Raw genomic sequence first — 18,721 nt, 5'->3', positions numbered from 1 at the left:
GTACCATTTGATTAATTGGACCCAAGCTTGCTTTACAACCTTAAAACTCCTTCAGTTTGTCTGCAAACTGGCCCATTCTGTTTGCTAGGAATACCCTGTCATTATACACACAACTGTGTTTAATGTGCATCGTCCCTGTAAAATTAAAATTAACTCAACCTGCAATTCACTTTACTGACTTGACCTTTTTCCATGCAATGGAAACAGATTATGTTAGCTTCCATTCACTTCCTGTTCAATTCACTGGTGTTACTAAACAATCAAACCACGAATCAATAACCAGAATCTATCACACAACTTTTACAATTCCATTATTCAGACCAGAATCGCTTCCAGCCACATGTAGTCCAGCGCTCACAACCAACTCTCCTCTTTTCACCCGTAGGGAAAAATATGACCTCTTTTCAAACAACTTTCTGCCTTACCTCTATCGTAAGATTAAAACCAAAGTTACACATTTATCCTCTCTTTCAGCTTCACTCTTATGAAATGTCCAAGACTTTAAAAATACCATGTATTTTGCCAAATTTATAAAATACTTCTTTCAACTCTTTTAGCATAAAAATAAACACCTTTCGGTGGTTACAATTCTATCGCAATTACCTATCCGCTCCTTACAATTCATTAGATTTAGGTAACTGCCTTTTCCTTGATTCCGTCATTCAAATACAACTTCCATTCTCTATATATCCTTTAAGCAGGCCTTTTAGACCACAAACCACGTACTTTATCGAATTCGCCTCGCTATTATTTTGAATGAATTAGTCTTTCAATTTAAACAAGCTATCAAAACATTGTTTCTATCTTAAACAAACACTAACAACCGTATCGTTCCAGTCAAAACATAACAAAAACGTAATTTAATTTTAGTCCCCTGGTGCCTGGGCTGGAATCCGAACCTGGGCCTCCCGCATGGCAGGCGAGAATTCTACCACCAATGCTATTGCTTAGGGCTGCAATTTCGGTGGTTGTGTCATACTCGGTCACAATGTTTACAGGGAGCCTTACACTCCCGGGCGAAATGTCCTGTCTTATCGCAATTAAAAGGCTTTCTATCATCTGGTTCTATTATTTTTCTTCTCTCCCTGTTACCCCCACTTTCTCTTTGTCCTTTTTACAATCTTGGTTATCATGTCCCGTTTTGTTACAATGTTTACACGGTGCCTCAATCTCTAGCGAAATGACCCGGTTTGTTACAGTTAAAGCGTCTCTATCCACTTTCCTCAATATGTTTGCTAAATCCTGTTCTCCTTTCTGTGTCTCTTTGGGGAACTTGGGAGTCCTCTCCGTCTGAGAGGATTTACCACTCATGTTCGTTCAATTACTATTGTTTTTATTATGCTTCTCACAATCTTTGTGGACTGCTATTTATCTCTGTGTTCTTTTAAACCTCTGATTCAATTAGTTCTAGGTGTATTCCTTACCTACTTGTTACGAACCGGCTCAGAGTTCGCAACAAAAGGGAGACAAGGAGTATCAAAAATATATATTTATTAGATACCACAACTAGCACAACCAAAAACAACAAGGTGTCTGCATGGAGAGAGTGTCTCCAATTAATGAATGTGGAAGAGGTGCCTTTATCCTGGGACACAGCCGGGCCCCGTTGTTTCCCATGTAGCTGACGACCCTTCCAACTCCACTCACCGGCATCCTAATAAGGAAACAAGAACAAAGAGAGAATACGGCAGACAGAGTGGGAGGGTCGTCACACACCCCCCCATAAAACCGGGGACCAACAAGGGCCCCGGAACAACGTACCGCCCTCTGCGTCCCAAATTGACTAGGGGTTATATGTTCACCTTCCACTTGCCCCAGCCAACCTCCTTCTCCCCAGACCTCAGCAACCTTTGCGCACAGGAAGCAACGTTTAAGAGGAAAGAACACAAGACCAGGAGGGAACAGACAGGAAAGTTAGAACATGACAAAACCAAACAATGGTCAGTCACATAACACTCAGGAATAGGGCACACAAGAGACCGTATCAGCTACAAACGCAAACAACATCTCCCAACGGTTCAGTCACTCCAACGATTCACAGTCACTCCAACGATTCACAGTCACTCCAACGATTCACAGTCACTCCAACGATTCAGTCACTCCAACGATTCTGCTGAGCACACCAGACCACAACAAGAGAAAATACAATCACACCGGGCACCACAGAAAAGAGATATGGAGCTTCCCCAAAACCTACAAGTCCAGTTTACCACTCATGTTCGTTCAATTACTATTGTTTTTATTATGCTTCTCACAATCTATCTATCAAACTCAACCCTAGTCTTCATGCAGATTTGAGGTGGGTAATTATGCATTGTAACCCGCTGGCAAGGAAGTAACCCCCCAGCACACTGGTAGATTCCACCAAGCCACAGATGTGCCCCCGAGACAACTGCTCAGTCCACAGACACCACACAAAAATAACAATACCCAACATATTCCAAAATGAAACACGTTGCTAAGCCTATCAGGGGAAAAAGGCTATAGCTCCGGGTGGTAAGGTTCACTACCCTATCCAAATCTCCCACTGAGGTACACAGCTGATTGCACTCACCTCAGACCAATGTCCCAACAGCGAGTAGAACAAGAGTTTTCCAGGCTGGGCAGGGCCTGTGTACTCTCTCCAACGCAGCACACAAACCAAACAAACAAAGGCAACCAGTACTGAGCACCAAACTCAAACAAAGCACCTACAGAATTTAACATAACGTGGAGGTTTCTCTCAAACACAAGTTCAAGATCCTGGATGAGCCCCCACTTGTTACGAACCGGCTCAGAGTTCGCAACAAAAGGGAGACAACGTGGAGACAAGGAGTATCAAAAATATATATTTATTCGCTACCACAACTAGCACAACCAAAAACAACAAGGTGTCTGCATGGAGAGAGTCTCCCCAATGACTGGGGAAGAGGTCTCTTTATCCTCTTGGGGCTAGGTGGGACGCTAGCGTGCCACCCGTGGTGCACTCCATCAACAGCAGGTGCATTTCAAGAGCGGCAAATTTGAATCCAAATAAATGTCAAAATTCAAATTTTTCAAAAATACAACTATGTTACACCATTTGAAAGATAAACATCTCCTTAATCTAACCACGTTTTACGATTTCAAAAAGGTTTTACGGCGAAAGCATAAATTTAGAGTATGTTAGGACAGTACATTTACAAGAGTTGTGTGTAATGTTTTGTCAAGTCAAAGACAGGGTCACCAAAACCATAAAACCAGCTAAAATGATACACTAACCTTTTACAATCTCCATCAGATGACACTCCTAGGACATTATGTTAGACAATGCATGCATTTTTAGTTCTATCAAGTTGATATTTATATCCAAAAACAGCGTTTTACTATGGCATTGATGTTGAGGAAATCGTTTCCCTCCAATAACCGGCAGTCAAGTCAGCGTCACAAATTAAATAATTAAAATTAGAAAACATTGGTAAAATATTATATTGTCATTTAAAGAATTATAGATTTACATCTTTTGAACGCAATCAACTTGCCAGATTTAAAAATAACCTTACTGGGAAATCACACTTTGCAATAATCTGAGCACTGTGCCCAGAAAAATACGCGTTGCGATACAGACTAGACGTCATGTTGGGGAGATCTAAAATCGAAAATACTATGTAAATAATCCATTACCTTTGATTCTCTTCATCAGATGTCACTTCCAGGTATCACAGGTCCATAACGAATGTAGTTTTGTTCAAAAAGCTCATCATTTATGTCCAAAAATCTCCGTCTCGTTAGCACATGATGTAAGCCAGCCGGACTTCTCGTCATGAACGAGGGGAAAAATATATTTCCGTTCGTTCAAACATGTCAAACGTTGTATAGCATAAATCATTAGGGCCTTTTTAACCAGAACATGAATAATATTCAAGGTGGACGAATGCATACTCTTTTATAACGTATTGGAACGAGGGTACCCAACATGAAGTAGCGCCAGGTGTCTAATGGGACATCATCGTTCCATGGCTCTTGTTCGGTCAGATCTCCCTCCAGAAGACTCAAAACACTTTGTAAAGGCTGGTGACATCTAGTGGAAGCAATAGGAAGTGCCAAAATATTCCTAAACCCCTGTGTTTTTCAATGGGATAGGTTTAAAGTCAATACAACACATCAGGTATCCACTTCCTGTCAGAAAATGTCTCAGGGTTTTGCCTGCCAAATGAGTTCTGTTATACTCACAGACACCATTCAAACAGTTTTGGAAACTTTAGAGTGTTTTCTATCCATATATAATAAGTATATGCATATTGTAGTTACTGGGTAGGATTAGTAACCAGATTAAATCGGGTACATTTTTTTTATCCAGACGTGCAAATGCTGCCCCCTAGACCCAACAGGTTATCCTGGGACACACCCGAGCCCAGGTGTTTCCCATCTAGCTGACGACCCTTCCAACTCCGCCCATCGGCATCCTAATAAGGAACAAGAGCAAAGAGAGAAAATACGGCAGACAGAGTGGGAGGGTCGTCACATTATTAATTTCCTCTAGGATCTTAGAATAATTATTTTGGCGACTTTTGATAGATTATTAGGTCTCGTCTCACATGGATACAACAATAAGCTATTTCCCAGAGGTTGTAAGGCCCTGGTTAACAACCCATTTTTCCGTTGTTTGTTATGACTTTTGACTGATCCATATATCTATCTCACACGTAATTATCTTCTTACCCCGGTGGAAATTTCCCAATGTGTCTATGTGTTGCTACTACTCTCTATGTGTGTATCTCTTCCTTCTACTACGCCCAATTCCTCTCTTCCAATTGCCTAGAATACTACCTATATCAGGGTTCTCTATACAACATTCTAAAGACAGATCACCAGGGTCTTTTAGTTTACACTGGTAGTGCAGATACCCTATGTCATTTCGGACAAAGTCACTGAGGACTTCTATGGACAAGGTGGGACGCTAGCGGGACACAGCCAGTGAAATATCAGGGCGGCAAATTCAAAAACAACAAAATGTCATAATTCAACTTTCTCAAACATACAACTATTTTACACCATTTTAAAGATACACTTCTCCTTGATGTAACCACATTGTCCGATTTCAAAAAGGCTTTACAGCGAAAGCAAAACATTAGATTATGTTAGGAGAGTACAAAGACAAAAATAATCACACAGCCATTTTCCAAGCAAGGACGTGTCAATAAAACCCAAAACACAGCTAAATGAAGCACTAACCTTTGACGATCTTCATCAGATGACACTCCTAGGACATTGTTACACAATACATGCATGTTTTGTTCGATAAAGTTCATATTTATATCCAAAAACAGCATTTTACATTGGCGCGTGATGTTCAGAAAATGTATTCCCACCAAAACGTCCAGTGAATGTGCACATCAATTTACAAAAATACTCATCATAAACGTTGACAAAATATAAAACAATTATTAAAAAAATTATAGATAGACTACTCCTGGATGCAACCACTGTGTCAGATTTTAAAATAGCTTTACGGAGAAAGCACATTTTTCAATATTCTGAGTACATAGCTCAGCCATCACGGTGAGCTATTCAGACACCCGCCAAGTTCGGGGCAACCTAAACTCAGAATTAGTATTAGAAATATTCTCTTACCTTTGCTGATCTTCATCCGAATGCACTCCCAGGACTGCTACTTCCACAAGAAATGTTATTTTTGTTCGAAATAATCCATATTTATGTACAAATACCTCCGTTTTGTTCGTGCGTACAGATCACTTATCCAAAGGCATAATGCGCGAGCGCGGAACGAGAGACGAAAAGTCAAAATGTTCCATTACCGTACTTAGAAGCATGTCAAACGCTGTTTAAAATCAATCTTTATGGTATTTTTTACGTAAAATTGCGATAATATTCCAACCGGACAATAGCATATTCATTCAAGAAAAAGAAGGAACGGCGTGCTCGCATGACCGCGCATATCCAATCCCTTTGTTGCCAGGCAGACCACTCAGTAACTGAGCTCCTATTATCTGCCCAGTGACAGGAAAATGCTCAAACCACTTTCTGAAGGCTGTTGACAGCCAATGGAAGCCTTAGGAAGTGCAATGTCCCCCACAGACACTATAGCTTCGATAGAGAATCAAAAGAAGAACTACAATTCTCAGACTTTTCACTTCCTGCTTGGATTTTTCTCAGGTTGTTGCCTGCCATATGAGTTCTGTTATACTCACAGACACTATTCAAACAGTTTTAGAAACTTCAGAGTGTTTTCTATCCAAATCTGTTTAAATTGGGTACGTTTTTCATCCGGCCGTGAAAATACTGCCCTCTAGCCCAGACAGGTTAACTATTCCCAGGTGGCTTCTACTCCCAATTCCTATCTTCCAATTGCATAGAATACTACCTATATCAGGGTTCTCTATACAACATTCTAAAGATAGGTCACCAGGTTAGAATCCGCAATGAAATCTAGAGATCAATGTCCAAACCACACAAGAATCATTAAAATATTTCTCTGAATGTAGCCTAGACGTCAATTCCCCAAATCCGTGAATAAAGATTTACTGACCTTCGTCTTGTAGGCTGGGAAAAGCAATGTAGGTTGGATCCAGTCACCGTCTCTGTCGACCTTAGATATTTACCGGCCTGTTATGGAACTCCAATTTCAGGGGACAGGTCTTTAATTAACGAGTCTATGACCCGCCCGTGCACGGTTTTCGGCGTGTTACCTTAGGAAGACAGGGACAGATTTTTGGATCCGGCTCAAAGGACCAATTTGTTAAGAGAATTATGTTCTCAATGTTAACTTCAATTAAAATACTCAGTCTGCCATCCAGAATGTGTAAGATTCTGGTTTAATAACACAGACAGAGGACCAGCTTACAAGAATCAGAATAGTTTATTCAGGAGGGCGCTCTGCAGTTCATACACAAAACATCTATTATATACCAGGCTCCTCATCTACGCACACCCATTACACACTAAGGAGAGTTAATTGTTCTTCCCCAGAACTCTCAACATCGTAAATTCTTACCCAGCCGACAGTTTCATATCTCTGAGATTAGGGAAACCTAGAGGGTTCAAGCTAGGTCAGGTCAACCACAGTTTAACAGTTCTTGATGTTTACATAAACACACAGACCTCCATTCCTCTCCTATCCTAGTCAATCTCTTGAGATTTATGCTTAACCCTTTAGTTACTTATTCTACAGGCTATATAGACCCTATCCCTAAATTCAGGGTAGAATTATTTAATCATTTACACTCAAGCAGAAATTCCTTTAACATTAATACACCCCAGAAGAGGTATATTACTTATTTATATTACAAACGAACTACAGTACAGCGAAGGATGTAACATACTTGCATAAGCTACAGTTAAAGACAGCTGTTGATAGCCGAAGAATTAGTTTCCTTATGTGAAGGAAAAAATGCTTACGTCACGTCTTTCCATTTTGAAAGAGTATAATTGCAGATAGAACAATGAGACCGATATTTCACCAGATGTATAAACGTGAAGCGTCTGCTTGTTCTGCCCACTACGACTCATTCGTTCCCCCTTTGAAACGACAGGCTGTGGTCTATCTTGGTTAAGTTATAACAATCTTTGATAATAGTGTCCTCCGCTCCTCTTCTTATACCCAGTAACATCATCAAGATTGTCAATGAAGCTTTACATTATTTATGCATATGAAGAATGTATATGATACACTGGTTTGTGCATTGTGGTTCAATTGCTTTTTTTGCATAAATATCATAAAAAAATCCATTTCATTTTGGAATTGAATGTAAGTTTATTGTCCTAATATGAATATTTCTACATGTCAACCTCAGGCACGGGATAAATAGTTCCTGTCTGTGATCACTCTGTAAAGGCATGACAGACAGTGCATAAAGAGGGAAAGGCCAGGGTTGAAAACCCAGTTAGGACAGTTATAAAGTAGTGATATATCCTAGATGAGTCAGAAACTATTATTAAGTTGTCTTGAAGTTCCCTTTCCCAAAACGTGTCCTCATTGCTCTTAACTACACCCACTCCAGTCCGCTATATAAACACACGCACACACACACACACACACTCACGCACGTTTAAAACAAAAAATATGCTTGATAGCACAAATGTGTCACCATCATTACATAGCAGTATGTACATTGTTTTTACACCATCGTCAACAGACAAACGAAGAGAAAAAGCACACTCAATCAAGGTGACATCATTCCACACATAAGCAAACACGGTGTGCAGTTTGACTGTTGTCATTAGCAACCCAGTAAGGCCGAGCCCTACTGGTCCTACTGTGACTAATAACCAATGAGGTGGAGCCCTATTGGTCAGTGTCCGTCTGAGACTTGAGCTTCCTCTCCCAGAGCTTCTGGTGGTCGGAGAATCCCTGCTTCCCCTTGTTGAAGGAGTTGGGGCCTGCTGACGTGGGCGTCTCCCTGTGGTGAACATAGAGAGTTATGTGTGGTCGTGGACCTAAAGGTTCTAGAAACCACTGCACTCAGAACTGGTGCGTTGACCAAAATGAAAGCATCACATTGATTAGTAGTAGGTCCACGCTCAAATGACCCATGCAAACACGTGTGGTCATCACGCCTGGTTCAAATCCACCCAAAATACTAACCTATTCCCTATATAGTGCCCTACTTTTGGCCAGTGCTCTCTCCAAAGTGGTCAATATTAGTTAACTAATAGGCAATAGGATGCCATTTCAGAGATGCACACTAGGTAGAATACTTGACAAGGATCTAGGAATAGGTACATTACATTTAAATGATTTATAAACAGAGTATTATGTCAGAAAACCTGGAATTTCAGATAAAATTTGCGAGATATTGTAAAAACATTTTGAGATAATAATTCAAACGTTGTGCTTCTTACCTGCCAATGTTCTTCATCCTCATCTTGGCTTCTGCAGGCATCTCCTCCTCACTCTGTCAGAGCAGAGGAGAAAACAGCTGTTATTACAGCTCTGTGGTTACAGCACAGGCATTAGCATTGATGTTTCACAGCATATGACAGTTTCTTTGCACAACCTACTAATCTATTGGGATATTGTGTGTGTGTGTGTGTGTGTGTGTGTGTGTGTGTGTGTGTGTGTGTGTGTGTGAAGGCGTCCGCATGCTTCCCAGCCAAAACAGTTTGTGCATATATTGTGACAACATTTTGAGACATTTCTGTTTGTTTTGGATTTCGTTGAAGGGTTTTTCGGGAACACAAAAAAAAAATTCTAGAGGCAAGCTGAAATTCGGAGCGGAAGTGTACGCCCCTTCGTCTCTGATTGGTCAACAGTAGGGATTCTTCAGTAAAGTCTGTCATTCAATGAGAGATTACTTTTCTTTGAAAGATATTGCAAGAAACATCTTAGTTAGATGTAAACTTACGCGACTAAAATCTCCTCAGCAAAAACTTCTAAATTAATTACATTTCTTGAGTTCTTTTTTTATTTATTCTGACTATTTTGAGGAAGCGTATACTGGCTACGGTGTCTCAAAATGGACAAACAGTACTATTGCAGCTTTTTTCTCATTTTTCCAGCAAAGTTACTTTAAGAGAGTATGCAAGCACACTCGTTCGGTTCGGCTAGCCGAGTTTGGCTAGGCGCCAGCTGAAATGAAGCATGCTGACGCCTTAACTCACATCATCAGAGTCGACATTGAAAACCGAGGCCAGAGCTGGTTTCTTGGCAGGTACAGGTACAGGCTCTTTGGGTTTCTAAAATGGAGAGATACACACGTCTGTCAACCACACACACTGAGATAGATGTCACACACACACACTAACCCCCCCCCAATGGTACTCACACTAGCACCCAGCTTGATGGAGATGGGCGCAGGCTTCTTTATAGGCTGGCTGATCAGACCAAACCCTATCTTGGAGACTTTGGGGGCTGGGGGTACCGGGTGGCTCGAGGTGGACTCCTTCCCCGGGCCAGGGCTGACCTCCTGGGCTGAGCGTTTCCCCCCTCCTCCAGTGCTGGAAGAGACAGTCTTAGTTTTCACACTGCCTTCCTTCTCCTCCGGTCCTGCTGGAGGCGAAACAACTTACCAAGGTGAGCAACTGTTGCCTGGGAAACCAAGGATGAGCTACTGTTACCTGGGAGTGGTTGCCGGGTTACCGGTAGGTGGGTGAACCCATAGAGATCCTATTAAAGGAATTCATAATTCTATGGGTGAACCTGTTTGGAAGTCGCTGTGTGAAAGGACCAAACACTCCCACTACTGTTGCGGTTATGGTCGGTCTTTTGGTCATAAACCTAGCTAGATATTTTAACACTATTGCAATTTACCACATAGCATATGTGCATGCATAGCATATAGTTTATTGCATATCATGTTACAGATTTGTAACGTTCAACGCATGTTGCATCCTATGCATTTATCTGTCTTAGCTAGCTAAATGTGTCTTCTTATGAAACTGGCTGCATGCCAAGTGAAGCCCATATCAGTTGTGTTTACAGACAAAAGTATTTGAAAAACAATCGTAAACATTGCTCCATCATACATAAGTAGCTGCAGTGGCTAACCTAGCGATCTCGTGTAAAGCTAGCTAGCTAATAAAACCAGTTAGCTATCTAGCTAGCTGAATGGGGACAGGCCGAAGCTCCGTTCACAAGCGGACACGATGAGCATGGGAATGTTTTGTTAGTTACAGCTGGTCGATGTAACGTTATACTTCTAGTCTTATTTCGACAAGACAGCGATACATTGCCCCTAAAGATGTACTAGTATCACCTCCATCATCAGAGAGCCGCTTGCTGCTGTGCTTGTTGTAGTCCGCCATAACATCGGTGACGATGGAAGAAGCGAACGGGCTGGGATTTCTCTAACGATATGGTATAGAACAGCGCCACCTGCCGTTCCGGAATATGAACGGTCTGAACACAACAACAACCAAAAACGAATTTACTCACAATGACTCATACCAAAAGCATCAAAGAATAATATACCAATGTATTATCTTTATCAGATACTTTATGTGTGTATTTGTCTCTCTTTGTATTTTTGTGGTTCATGCATTAATCGATAGGTGGCGGTGTGTAACGATTTACAAATCTACCTTTTGAAGCGTCGAAGAAGACCTGCCGTCGCTTTGAGAGACGTCATTAACAGTCGCCAGTGCCACTCGTGTTGTCAAAATCAAATGTTTACAATGAGAATTATCGTTGTTTTACGTGTATTTAAACACCATAAATCGTTTTAGTTAGTCGGTGAGATGTCGGGGTTCAGCTCAGAGCTCATTGACTACCTGGAGGGAAGGATTTCATTCGAGGAGTTTGAAATACGGAGAGAGGAAAGAAAAGCTAAATTGAAGGTAAGTGGGACATCCACTCTGCATGCTGTAATAACATTGAAAAGATCAAACTTGTGTCCAAGTTTTGGAGCTCGCAATGATATAATATATGCTACTGGAACGCCTTTCACGAAGGCCTGTGTTGAAAGCAACTCATCTCGGATCTCTTCTCTCAGGTATCGAACGAAGGACGTTCAGAGGAAGATGAAGAGATTGGACCAGATGACACTCTCCCCAGCACTTCCCACGGCCGCAGCCCGAGAAAATGTTCCAAAAAACGGCCCGCAGGTGTGAGTCTCCACTTGTTCAGTCATGTGTGACTGCTTGGTTTCGGAACACGGATCTTCTGCTTCCCACAATCTTGTATTAGCCCGCTGAGCTAAAGCCTAGGCACTCTTCATGTTTTCTTAAGCAATTCCAGTCAAGTCATTGTTGTATGCCAACTATCCACCTCTTCTGTCCTTGCCAGCGGATCCCGAGGAAGGCGTCAGCCCCTCTGTCCAGAAAGCCTTTGCCTCGATGATGGGGGAGGGAACAGAGACTGAACAGACTGAGGAGGAGGATGATGATGATGATTATGAAGAAGAGGAGGAGGAAGAGGAGGATTCAGAGGAGGAGAGGAAGGTTGAAGCTAAAGGAGACGAGGAAGGCCCCTCAGCTGGGGATGTCTTTGCTCTGGAAATGGAGCTTAACCGAGAGAACAAGAAGATGATGAAGGTGACAATGAGATAAAGGCCCGTCGTCATTCTAACAGGGTTCACAAGACTGTTAGCCCTCTGAGCCTTGACATTAGATCAGGGAGCTAACGTGATGTTAGCCATAGTTTGACCATAGAGGTGTTGTGTATGCGATACTAGTTGAATTATGGCTAGTCTCAGGCAAAGTTAGTAGTCACCATTTGAGCCTGGTTCACTGGTCATGCTGCAGTGTTTGTTGACATGGGACTATTGATGGTGATTGATGGTGATTCTGTACTGTTCAGGAGAGACGTAACCGCAGCAAGCTGCCCCGGGCCCTGAGGGGCCTCATGGGAGAAGCCAACATCCGTTACGCCCGCGGAGACAAGGAGGATGCCGTCCTGATGTGTATGGAGATCATCAGACAGGGTAGGTAGTGTTCCTGGACAGAGGAGATAATCAGACAGGATGGGTAGTGTTCCAGGACAGAGGAGATCATCTGACAGGATGGGTAGTGTTCCAGGACAGAGGAGATAATCAGACAGGATGGGTAGTGTTCCGGGATAGAGGAGATCATCAGACAGGATGGGTAGTGTTCCGGGATAGAGGAGATCATCAGACAGGATGGGTAGTGTTCCGGGATAGAGGAGATCATCTGACAGGATGGGTAGTGTTCCGGGATAGAGGAGATCATCAGACAGGATGGGTAGTGTTCCGGGATAGAGGAGATCATCAGACAGGATGGGTAGTGTTCCGGGATAGAGGAGATCATCAGACAGGATGGGTAGTGTTCCAGGATAGAGGAGATCATCAGACAGGATGGGTAGTGTTCCAGGATAGAGGAGATCATCAGACAGGATGGGTAGTGTTCCGGGATAGAGGAGATCATCTGATAGGATGGGTAGTGTTCCAGGACAGAGGAGATAATCAGACAGGATGGGTAGTGTTCCGGGATAGAGGAGATCATCTGACAGGATGGGTAGTGTTCCGGGATAGAGGAGATCATCAGACAGGATGGGTAGTGTTCCGGGATAGAGGAGATCATCAGACAGGATGGGTAGTGTTCCGGGATAGAGGAGATCATCAGACAGGATGGGTAGTGTTCCAGGATAGAGGAGATCATCAGACAGGATGGGTAGTGTTCCAGGATAGAGGAGATCATCAGACAGGATGGGTAGTGTTCCAGGATAGAGGAGATCATCAGACAGGATGGGTAGTGTTCCAGGATAGAGGAGATCATCAGACAGGATGGGTAGTGTTCCAGGATAGAGGAGATCATCAGACAGGATGGGTAGTTTTCCAGGATAGAGGAGATCATCAGACATGATGGGTAGTGTTCCAGGATAGAGGAGATCATCAGACAGGGTGTGTAGTGTTCCAGGATAGAGGAGATCATCAGACACGATGTGTAGTATTCCAGGACAGAGGAGGAACAGACAGGGCATTTATTTGTCACTAGACACTGCTGTAGTAGCCATCTCAATTCACAAAAGTCATTGTAGAGACTTATGCTGCATTCAGGACACGCTGTAACTAGGAATCTGAAAACTCTGAGAAAGATGATATCTGAATTTCCCACTTGGAAAGTATCAGAATCATCCAATAATTAGCTCTACACAAATAGCGTATGTTAATTTTAACTGGGAGGTTCAGAGTATCCGACTTGTCATGAATGCAGCATTACTGACTGATCTGAATTCATCAAAGTTGTCTTTAAAGATATATTAACCAGGAAGTGTCAATGAGGGAGGCCTTCCTGTTAAACGCTGACTAAAATTGAGTCCCACCTAACCCTTCTATTCACCGTTCTCCCACCAGCCCCCCTGGCCTACGAGCCCTTCTCCACCCTGGCTATGATCTATGAAGACCAGGGGGACATGGAGAAGTCTCTACAGTTTGGCCTGATCGCTGCCCATCTCAACCCCAGCGACTGTGAGGAGTGGGTCAAGCTGGCCGACATGTCTCTGGAGCAGGACAACATCAGGCAGGCCATCATCTGCTACACCAAAGGTGAGGTGACCCCTGATCTCTAACCCTGGCCCTCTGACCTGTGACCTCAAACTGCTAAAATCTGTTTTATATTTGATTGATTTACTACTAGTTAGGTGGTTGATACTGATGGCCAACTAATGTTGGCTTGAGCTACTCATTTTAATTATCTAAGAATTTCAATCAATCAATGGCAACCTCACTGAAATAATTGTCTTCTAACACATTTCTCTATCCTCTGTCTGTCTGTCTGTCTGTCTGTCTGTCTGTCTGTCTGTCTGTCTGTCTGTCTGTCTGTCTGTCTGTCTGTCTGTCTGTCTGTCTGTCTGTCTGTCTGTCTGTCTGTCTGTCTGTCTGTCTGTCTGTCTCCCTCCCTCCCTCCCTCCCTCCCTCCCTCCCAGCCATTAAGTATGACCCCAGTAATGTGCGCTACCTATGGGAACGTTGCAGCCTGTATGAGCAGGTGGGGGAACACAAGCAGTCCATGGACGGGTATCGCCGTATCCTCAACCTACTGCCCCCTACTGACGGAGAGCACTTCATGCAGCTGTCACGAGACATGGCCAAGTGAGGCTAGTCCGCCATGCACATGTACACAGATACACACACACACACACACACACACACACACACACACACACACACACACAACCAGATACTGCACAAAGTCATTCACATCTGTATAGACACAGACAATACACACAAGCAATGGGGGTGTTAGGTTCAGTGTGTAACGGTGATGTGTGTAACGGTGATGGGTGTTAGGTTCAGTGTGTAACGGTGATGGGTGTTAGGTTCAGTGTGTAACGGTGATGGGTGTTAGGTTCAGTGTGTAACGGTGATGGGTGTTAGGTTCAGTGTGTAACGGTGATGGGTGTTAGGTTCAGTGTGTAACGGTGATGGGTGTTAGGTTCAGTGTGTAACGGTGATGTGTGTTAGGTTCAGTGTGTAACGGTGATGTGTGTTAGGTTCAGTGTGTAACGGTGATGGGTGTTAGGTTCAGTGTGTCACGGTGATGGGTGTTAGGTTCAGTGTGTCACGGTGATGGGTGTTAGGTTCAGTGTGTAACGGTGATGGGTGTTAGGTTCAGTGTGTAACAGTGATGGGTGTTAGGTTCAGTGTGTAACGGTGATGTGTGTTAGGTTCAGTGTGTAACGGTGATGGGTGTTAGGTTCAGTGTGTAACGGTGTTGGGTTCAGTGTGTAACGGTGATGGGTGTTAGGTTCAGTGTGTCACGGTGATGGGTGTTAGGTTCAGTGTGTAACGGTGATGTGTGTTAGGTTCAGTGTGTAACGGTGATGGGTGTTAGGTTCAGTGTGTAACGGTGTTGGGTTCAGTGTGTAACGGTGATGGGTGTTAGGTTCAGTGTGTAACGGTGATGGGTGTTAGGTTCAGTGTGTAACGGTGATGGGTGTTAGGTTCAGTGTGTAACGGTGGTGGGTGTTAGGTTCAGTGTGTAACGGTGATGTGTGTTAGGTTCAGTGTGTAACGGTGATGGGTGTTAGGTTCAGTGTGTAACGGTGATGGGTGTTAGGTTCAGTGTGTAACGGTGATGGGTGTTAGGTTCAGTGTGTAACGGTGATGTGTGTTAGCTTCAGTGTGTAACGGTGATGGGTGTTAGGTTCAGTGTGTAACGGTGATGTGTGTTAGGTTCAGTGTGTCACGGTGGTGGGTGTTAGGTTCAGTGTGTCACGGTGATGGGTGTTAGGTTCAGTGTGTAACGGTGATGGGTGTTAGGTTCAGTGTGTAACGGTGATGGGTGTTAGGTTCAGTGTGTCACGGTGATGGGTGTTAGGTTCAGTGTGTAACGGTGATGGGTGTTAGGTTCAGTGTGTAACGGTGATGGGTGTTAGGTTCAGTGTGTAACGGTGATGGGTGTTAGGTTCAGTGTGTAACGGTGATGGGTGTTAGGTTCAGTGTGTTAGGTTCAGTGTGTAACGGTGATGGGTGTTAGGTTCAGTGTGTAACGGTGATGGGTGTTAGGTTCAGTGTGTTAGGTTCAGTGTGTAACGGTGATGGGTGTTAGGTTCAGTGTGTAACGGTGATGTGTGTGTGTGTGTGTGTTCTCTCTCCAGAAGCTACTATGAGAGTAGCGACCTGCCGTCAGCCATGGGGGTGATGGAGGAGGCCCTGAGGAGACACCCAGAGCTGGTGACAGACGAGAGCATCAACATGGCTGCTGAGCTCTACATCGCCAACCACCAACACGGCAAGGCCCTTCAGGTAGGTGTGTGTGTGTTAGTTTCATAGACCTGTGTGTGTGTGTGTGTGTGTGTGTGTGTGTGTGTGTGTGTGTGTGTGTGTGTGTGTGTGTGTGTGTGTGTGTGTGTGTGTGTGTGTGTGTGTGTGTGTGACCAGTGTTTTCCCTCCTCAGGTTCTCGTCCAGTTCTGCGGGATCGTCCTGGACAGAGGAGAACCTAAGACAGACCTTGCAGAAGAGGAGAACCCAGAGGGGCAGGAGAAGATGGAAGCAGAGGAGAACCCAGAGGAGCAGGAGAAGATGGAAGCAGAGGAGAACCCAGAGGGGCAGGAGAAGATGGAAGCAGAGGAGAACCCAGAGGGGCAGGAGAAGATGGAAGCAGAGGAGAACCCAGATAAAGAAAAGGAGATGGAAACAACGACAACAGAGGAGACTGGAGGTCTGTCCTACTGTCCTACTGGCCTACTGTCTGGATCTAGGACTTCATTATGAAGTCTGTCCTACTGTCTGGATCTAGGACTTCATTATGAAGTCTGTCCTACTGTCTGGATCTAGGACTTCATTATGAAGTCTGTCCTACTGTCTGGATCTAGGACTTCATTATGAAGTCTGTCCTACTGTCTGGATCTAGGACTTCATTATGAAGTCTGTCCTACTGTCTGGATCTAGGACTTCATTATGAAGTCTGTCCTACTGTCTGGATCTAGGACTTCATTATGAAGTCTGTCCTACTGTCTGGATCTAGGACTTCATTATGAAGTCTGTCCTACTGTCTGGATCTAGGACTTCATTATGAAGTCTGTCCTACTGTCTGGATCTAGGACTTCATTATGAAGTCTGTCCTACTGTCTGGATCTAGGACTTCATTATGAAGTCTGTCCTTCTGTCTGGATCTAGGACTTCATTATGAAGTCTGTCCTACTGTCTGGATCTAGGACTTCATTATGAAGTCTGTCCTTCTGTCTGGATCTAGGACTTCATTATGAAGTCTGTCCTACTGTCTGGATCTAGGACTTCATTATGAAGTCTGTCCTACTGTCTGGATCTAGGACTTCATTATGAAGTCTGTCCTACTGTCTGGATCTAGGACTTCATTATGAAGTCTGTCCTACTGTCTGGATCTAGGACTTCATTATGAAGTCTGTCCTACTGTCTGGATCTAGGACTTCATTATGAAGTCTGTCCTACTGTCTGGATCTAGGACTTCATTATGAAGTCTGTCCTACTGTCTGGATCTAGGACTTCATTATGAAGTCTGTCCTACTGTCTGGATCTAGGACTTCATTATGAAGTCTGTCCTACTGTCTGGATCTAGGACTTCATTATGAAGTCTGTCTACTGTCCTACTGTCTGGATCTAGGACTTCATTATGAAGTCTGTCCTACTGTCTGGATCTAGGACTTCATTATGAAGTCTGTCCTACTGTCTGGATCTAGGACTTCATTATGAAGTCTGTCCTACTGTCTGGATCTAGGACTTCATTATGAAGTCTGTCCTACTGTCTGGATCTAGGACTTCATTATGAAGTCTGTCCTACTGTCTGGATCTAGGACTTCATTATGAAGTCTGTCCTACTGTCTGGATCTAGGACTTCATTATGAAGTCTGTCCTACTGTCTGGATCTAGGACTTCATTATGAAGTCTGTCCTACTGTCTGGATCTAGGACTTCATTATGAAGTCTGTCCTACTGTCTGGATCTAGGACTTCATTATGAAGTCTGTCCTACTGTCTGGATCTAGGACTTCATTATGAAGTCTGTCCTACTGTCTGGATCTAGGACTTCATTATGAAGTCTGTCCTACTGTCTGGATCTAGGACTTCATTATGAAGTCTGTCCTACTGTCTGGATCTAGGACTTCATTATGAAGTCTGTCCTACTGTCTGGATCTAGGACTTCATTATGAAGTCTGTCCTACTGTCTGGATCTAGGACTTCATTATGAAGTCTGTCCTACTGTCTGGATCTAGGACTTCATTATGAAGTCTGTCCTACTGTCTGGATCTAGGACTTCATTATGAAGTCTGTCCTACTGTCTGGATCTAGGACTTCATTATGAAGTCTGTCCTTCTGTCTGGATCTAGGACTTCATTATGAAGTCTGTCCTACTGTCTGGATCTAGGACTTCATTATGAAGTCTGTCCTACTGTCTGGATCTAGGACTTCATTATGAAGTCTGTCCTACTGTCTGGATCTAGGACTTCATTATGAAGTCTGTCCTACTGTCTGGATCTAGGACTTCATTATGAAGTCTGTCCTACTGTCTGGATCTAGGACTTCATTATGAAGTCTGTCCTACTGTCTGGATCTAGGACTTCATTATGAAGTCTGTCCTACTGTCTGGATCTAGGACTTCATTATGAAGTCTGTCCTACTGTCTGGATCTAGGACTTCATTATGAAGTCTGTCCTACTGTCTGGATCTAGGACTTCATTATGAAGTCTGTCCTACTGTCTGGATCTAGGACTTCATTATGAAGTTCTTGTCCTACTGTCTGGATCTAGGACTTCATTATGAAGTCTGTCCTACTGTCTGGATCTAGGACTTCATTATGAAGTCTGTCCTACTGTCTGGATCTAGGACTTCATTATGAAGTCTGTCCTACTGTCTGGATCTAGGACTTCA

General features: G+C 43.5%; 2 protein-coding genes across 11 annotated transcripts in view; one reads left to right on the top strand and one right to left on the bottom strand.

The window, feature by feature from the left end:
• Window positions 1–6,819: 6,819 nt before the first annotated feature.
• Window positions 6,820–10,796, bottom strand: pcnp (PEST proteolytic signal containing nuclear protein). Of its 4 annotated transcripts, none has more exons than XM_045698478.1 (5): window positions 10,674–10,773; window positions 9,744–9,964; window positions 9,580–9,654; window positions 8,821–8,873; window positions 6,820–8,378 (listed from the first exon to the last, which is right to left on the bottom strand). In XM_045698478.1, exons 1-5 carry the CDS (start codon window positions 10,720–10,722, stop codon window positions 8,264–8,266), a joined length of 513 nt encoding a protein of 170 aa, XP_045554434.1. In that variant the 5' UTR covers window positions 10,723–10,773; the 3' UTR covers window positions 6,820–8,263. The 4 variants fall into 4 exon arrangements, with proteins under 4 accessions (XP_045554434.1, XP_045554435.1, XP_045554436.1 ...); NM_001141415.2 differs by having other exon boundaries at window positions 7,717–8,378; window positions 9,744–9,967; window positions 10,674–10,727; XM_045698479.1 differs by lacking the exon at window positions 9,580–9,654 and having other exon boundaries at window positions 9,744–9,967; window positions 10,674–10,796.
• A 215-nt stretch (window positions 10,797–11,011) lies between these two features.
• Window positions 11,012–18,721, top strand: part of LOC106594521 (general transcription factor IIIC, polypeptide 3) — a 21,424-nt gene continuing 13,714 nt past the window's right edge. For all 7 annotated transcript variants that reach the window (XM_045699481.1, XM_045699480.1, XM_045699478.1 and 4 more), the window contains exons 1-8: window positions 11,012–11,253; window positions 11,409–11,520; window positions 11,702–11,949; window positions 12,215–12,338; window positions 13,728–13,919; window positions 14,300–14,465; window positions 15,974–16,121; window positions 16,273–16,537. In XM_045699481.1, coding sequence (XP_045555437.1) covers window positions 11,155–11,253; window positions 11,409–11,520; window positions 11,702–11,949; window positions 12,215–12,338; window positions 13,728–13,919; window positions 14,300–14,465; window positions 15,974–16,121; window positions 16,273–16,537 — 1,354 coding nt within the window. In that variant the 5' untranslated portion in view covers window positions 11,012–11,154. The remainder of the gene's footprint in view (window positions 11,254–11,408; window positions 11,521–11,701; window positions 11,950–12,214; window positions 12,339–13,727; window positions 13,920–14,299; window positions 14,466–15,973; window positions 16,122–16,272; window positions 16,538–18,721) is intronic.

This window comes from Salmo salar, chromosome ssa17, assembly GCF_905237065.1.
Source record: "Salmo salar chromosome ssa17, Ssal_v3.1, whole genome shotgun sequence".
NCBI lineage: Eukaryota > Metazoa > Chordata > Actinopteri > Salmoniformes > Salmonidae > Salmo > Salmo salar.
This window is presented reverse-complemented; position numbering and strand designations above follow the sequence as displayed.

Coding starts and splice junctions, on each gene's coding strand:
- pcnp (NM_001141415.2), bottom strand. CDS start 10,722: ATGGCGGACTACAACAAGCACAGCAGCAAGCGGCTCTCTGATGATGGA. Junction 8,874..9,579: donor TCAATGTCGACTCTGATGAT/GTGAGTTAAGGC, acceptor CTGCTCTGACAG/AGTGAGGAGGAGATGCCTGC. Junction 8,379..8,820: donor AGGATGAAGAACATTGGCAG/GTAAGAAGCACA, acceptor TGTTCACCACAG/GGAGACGCCCACGTCAGCAG.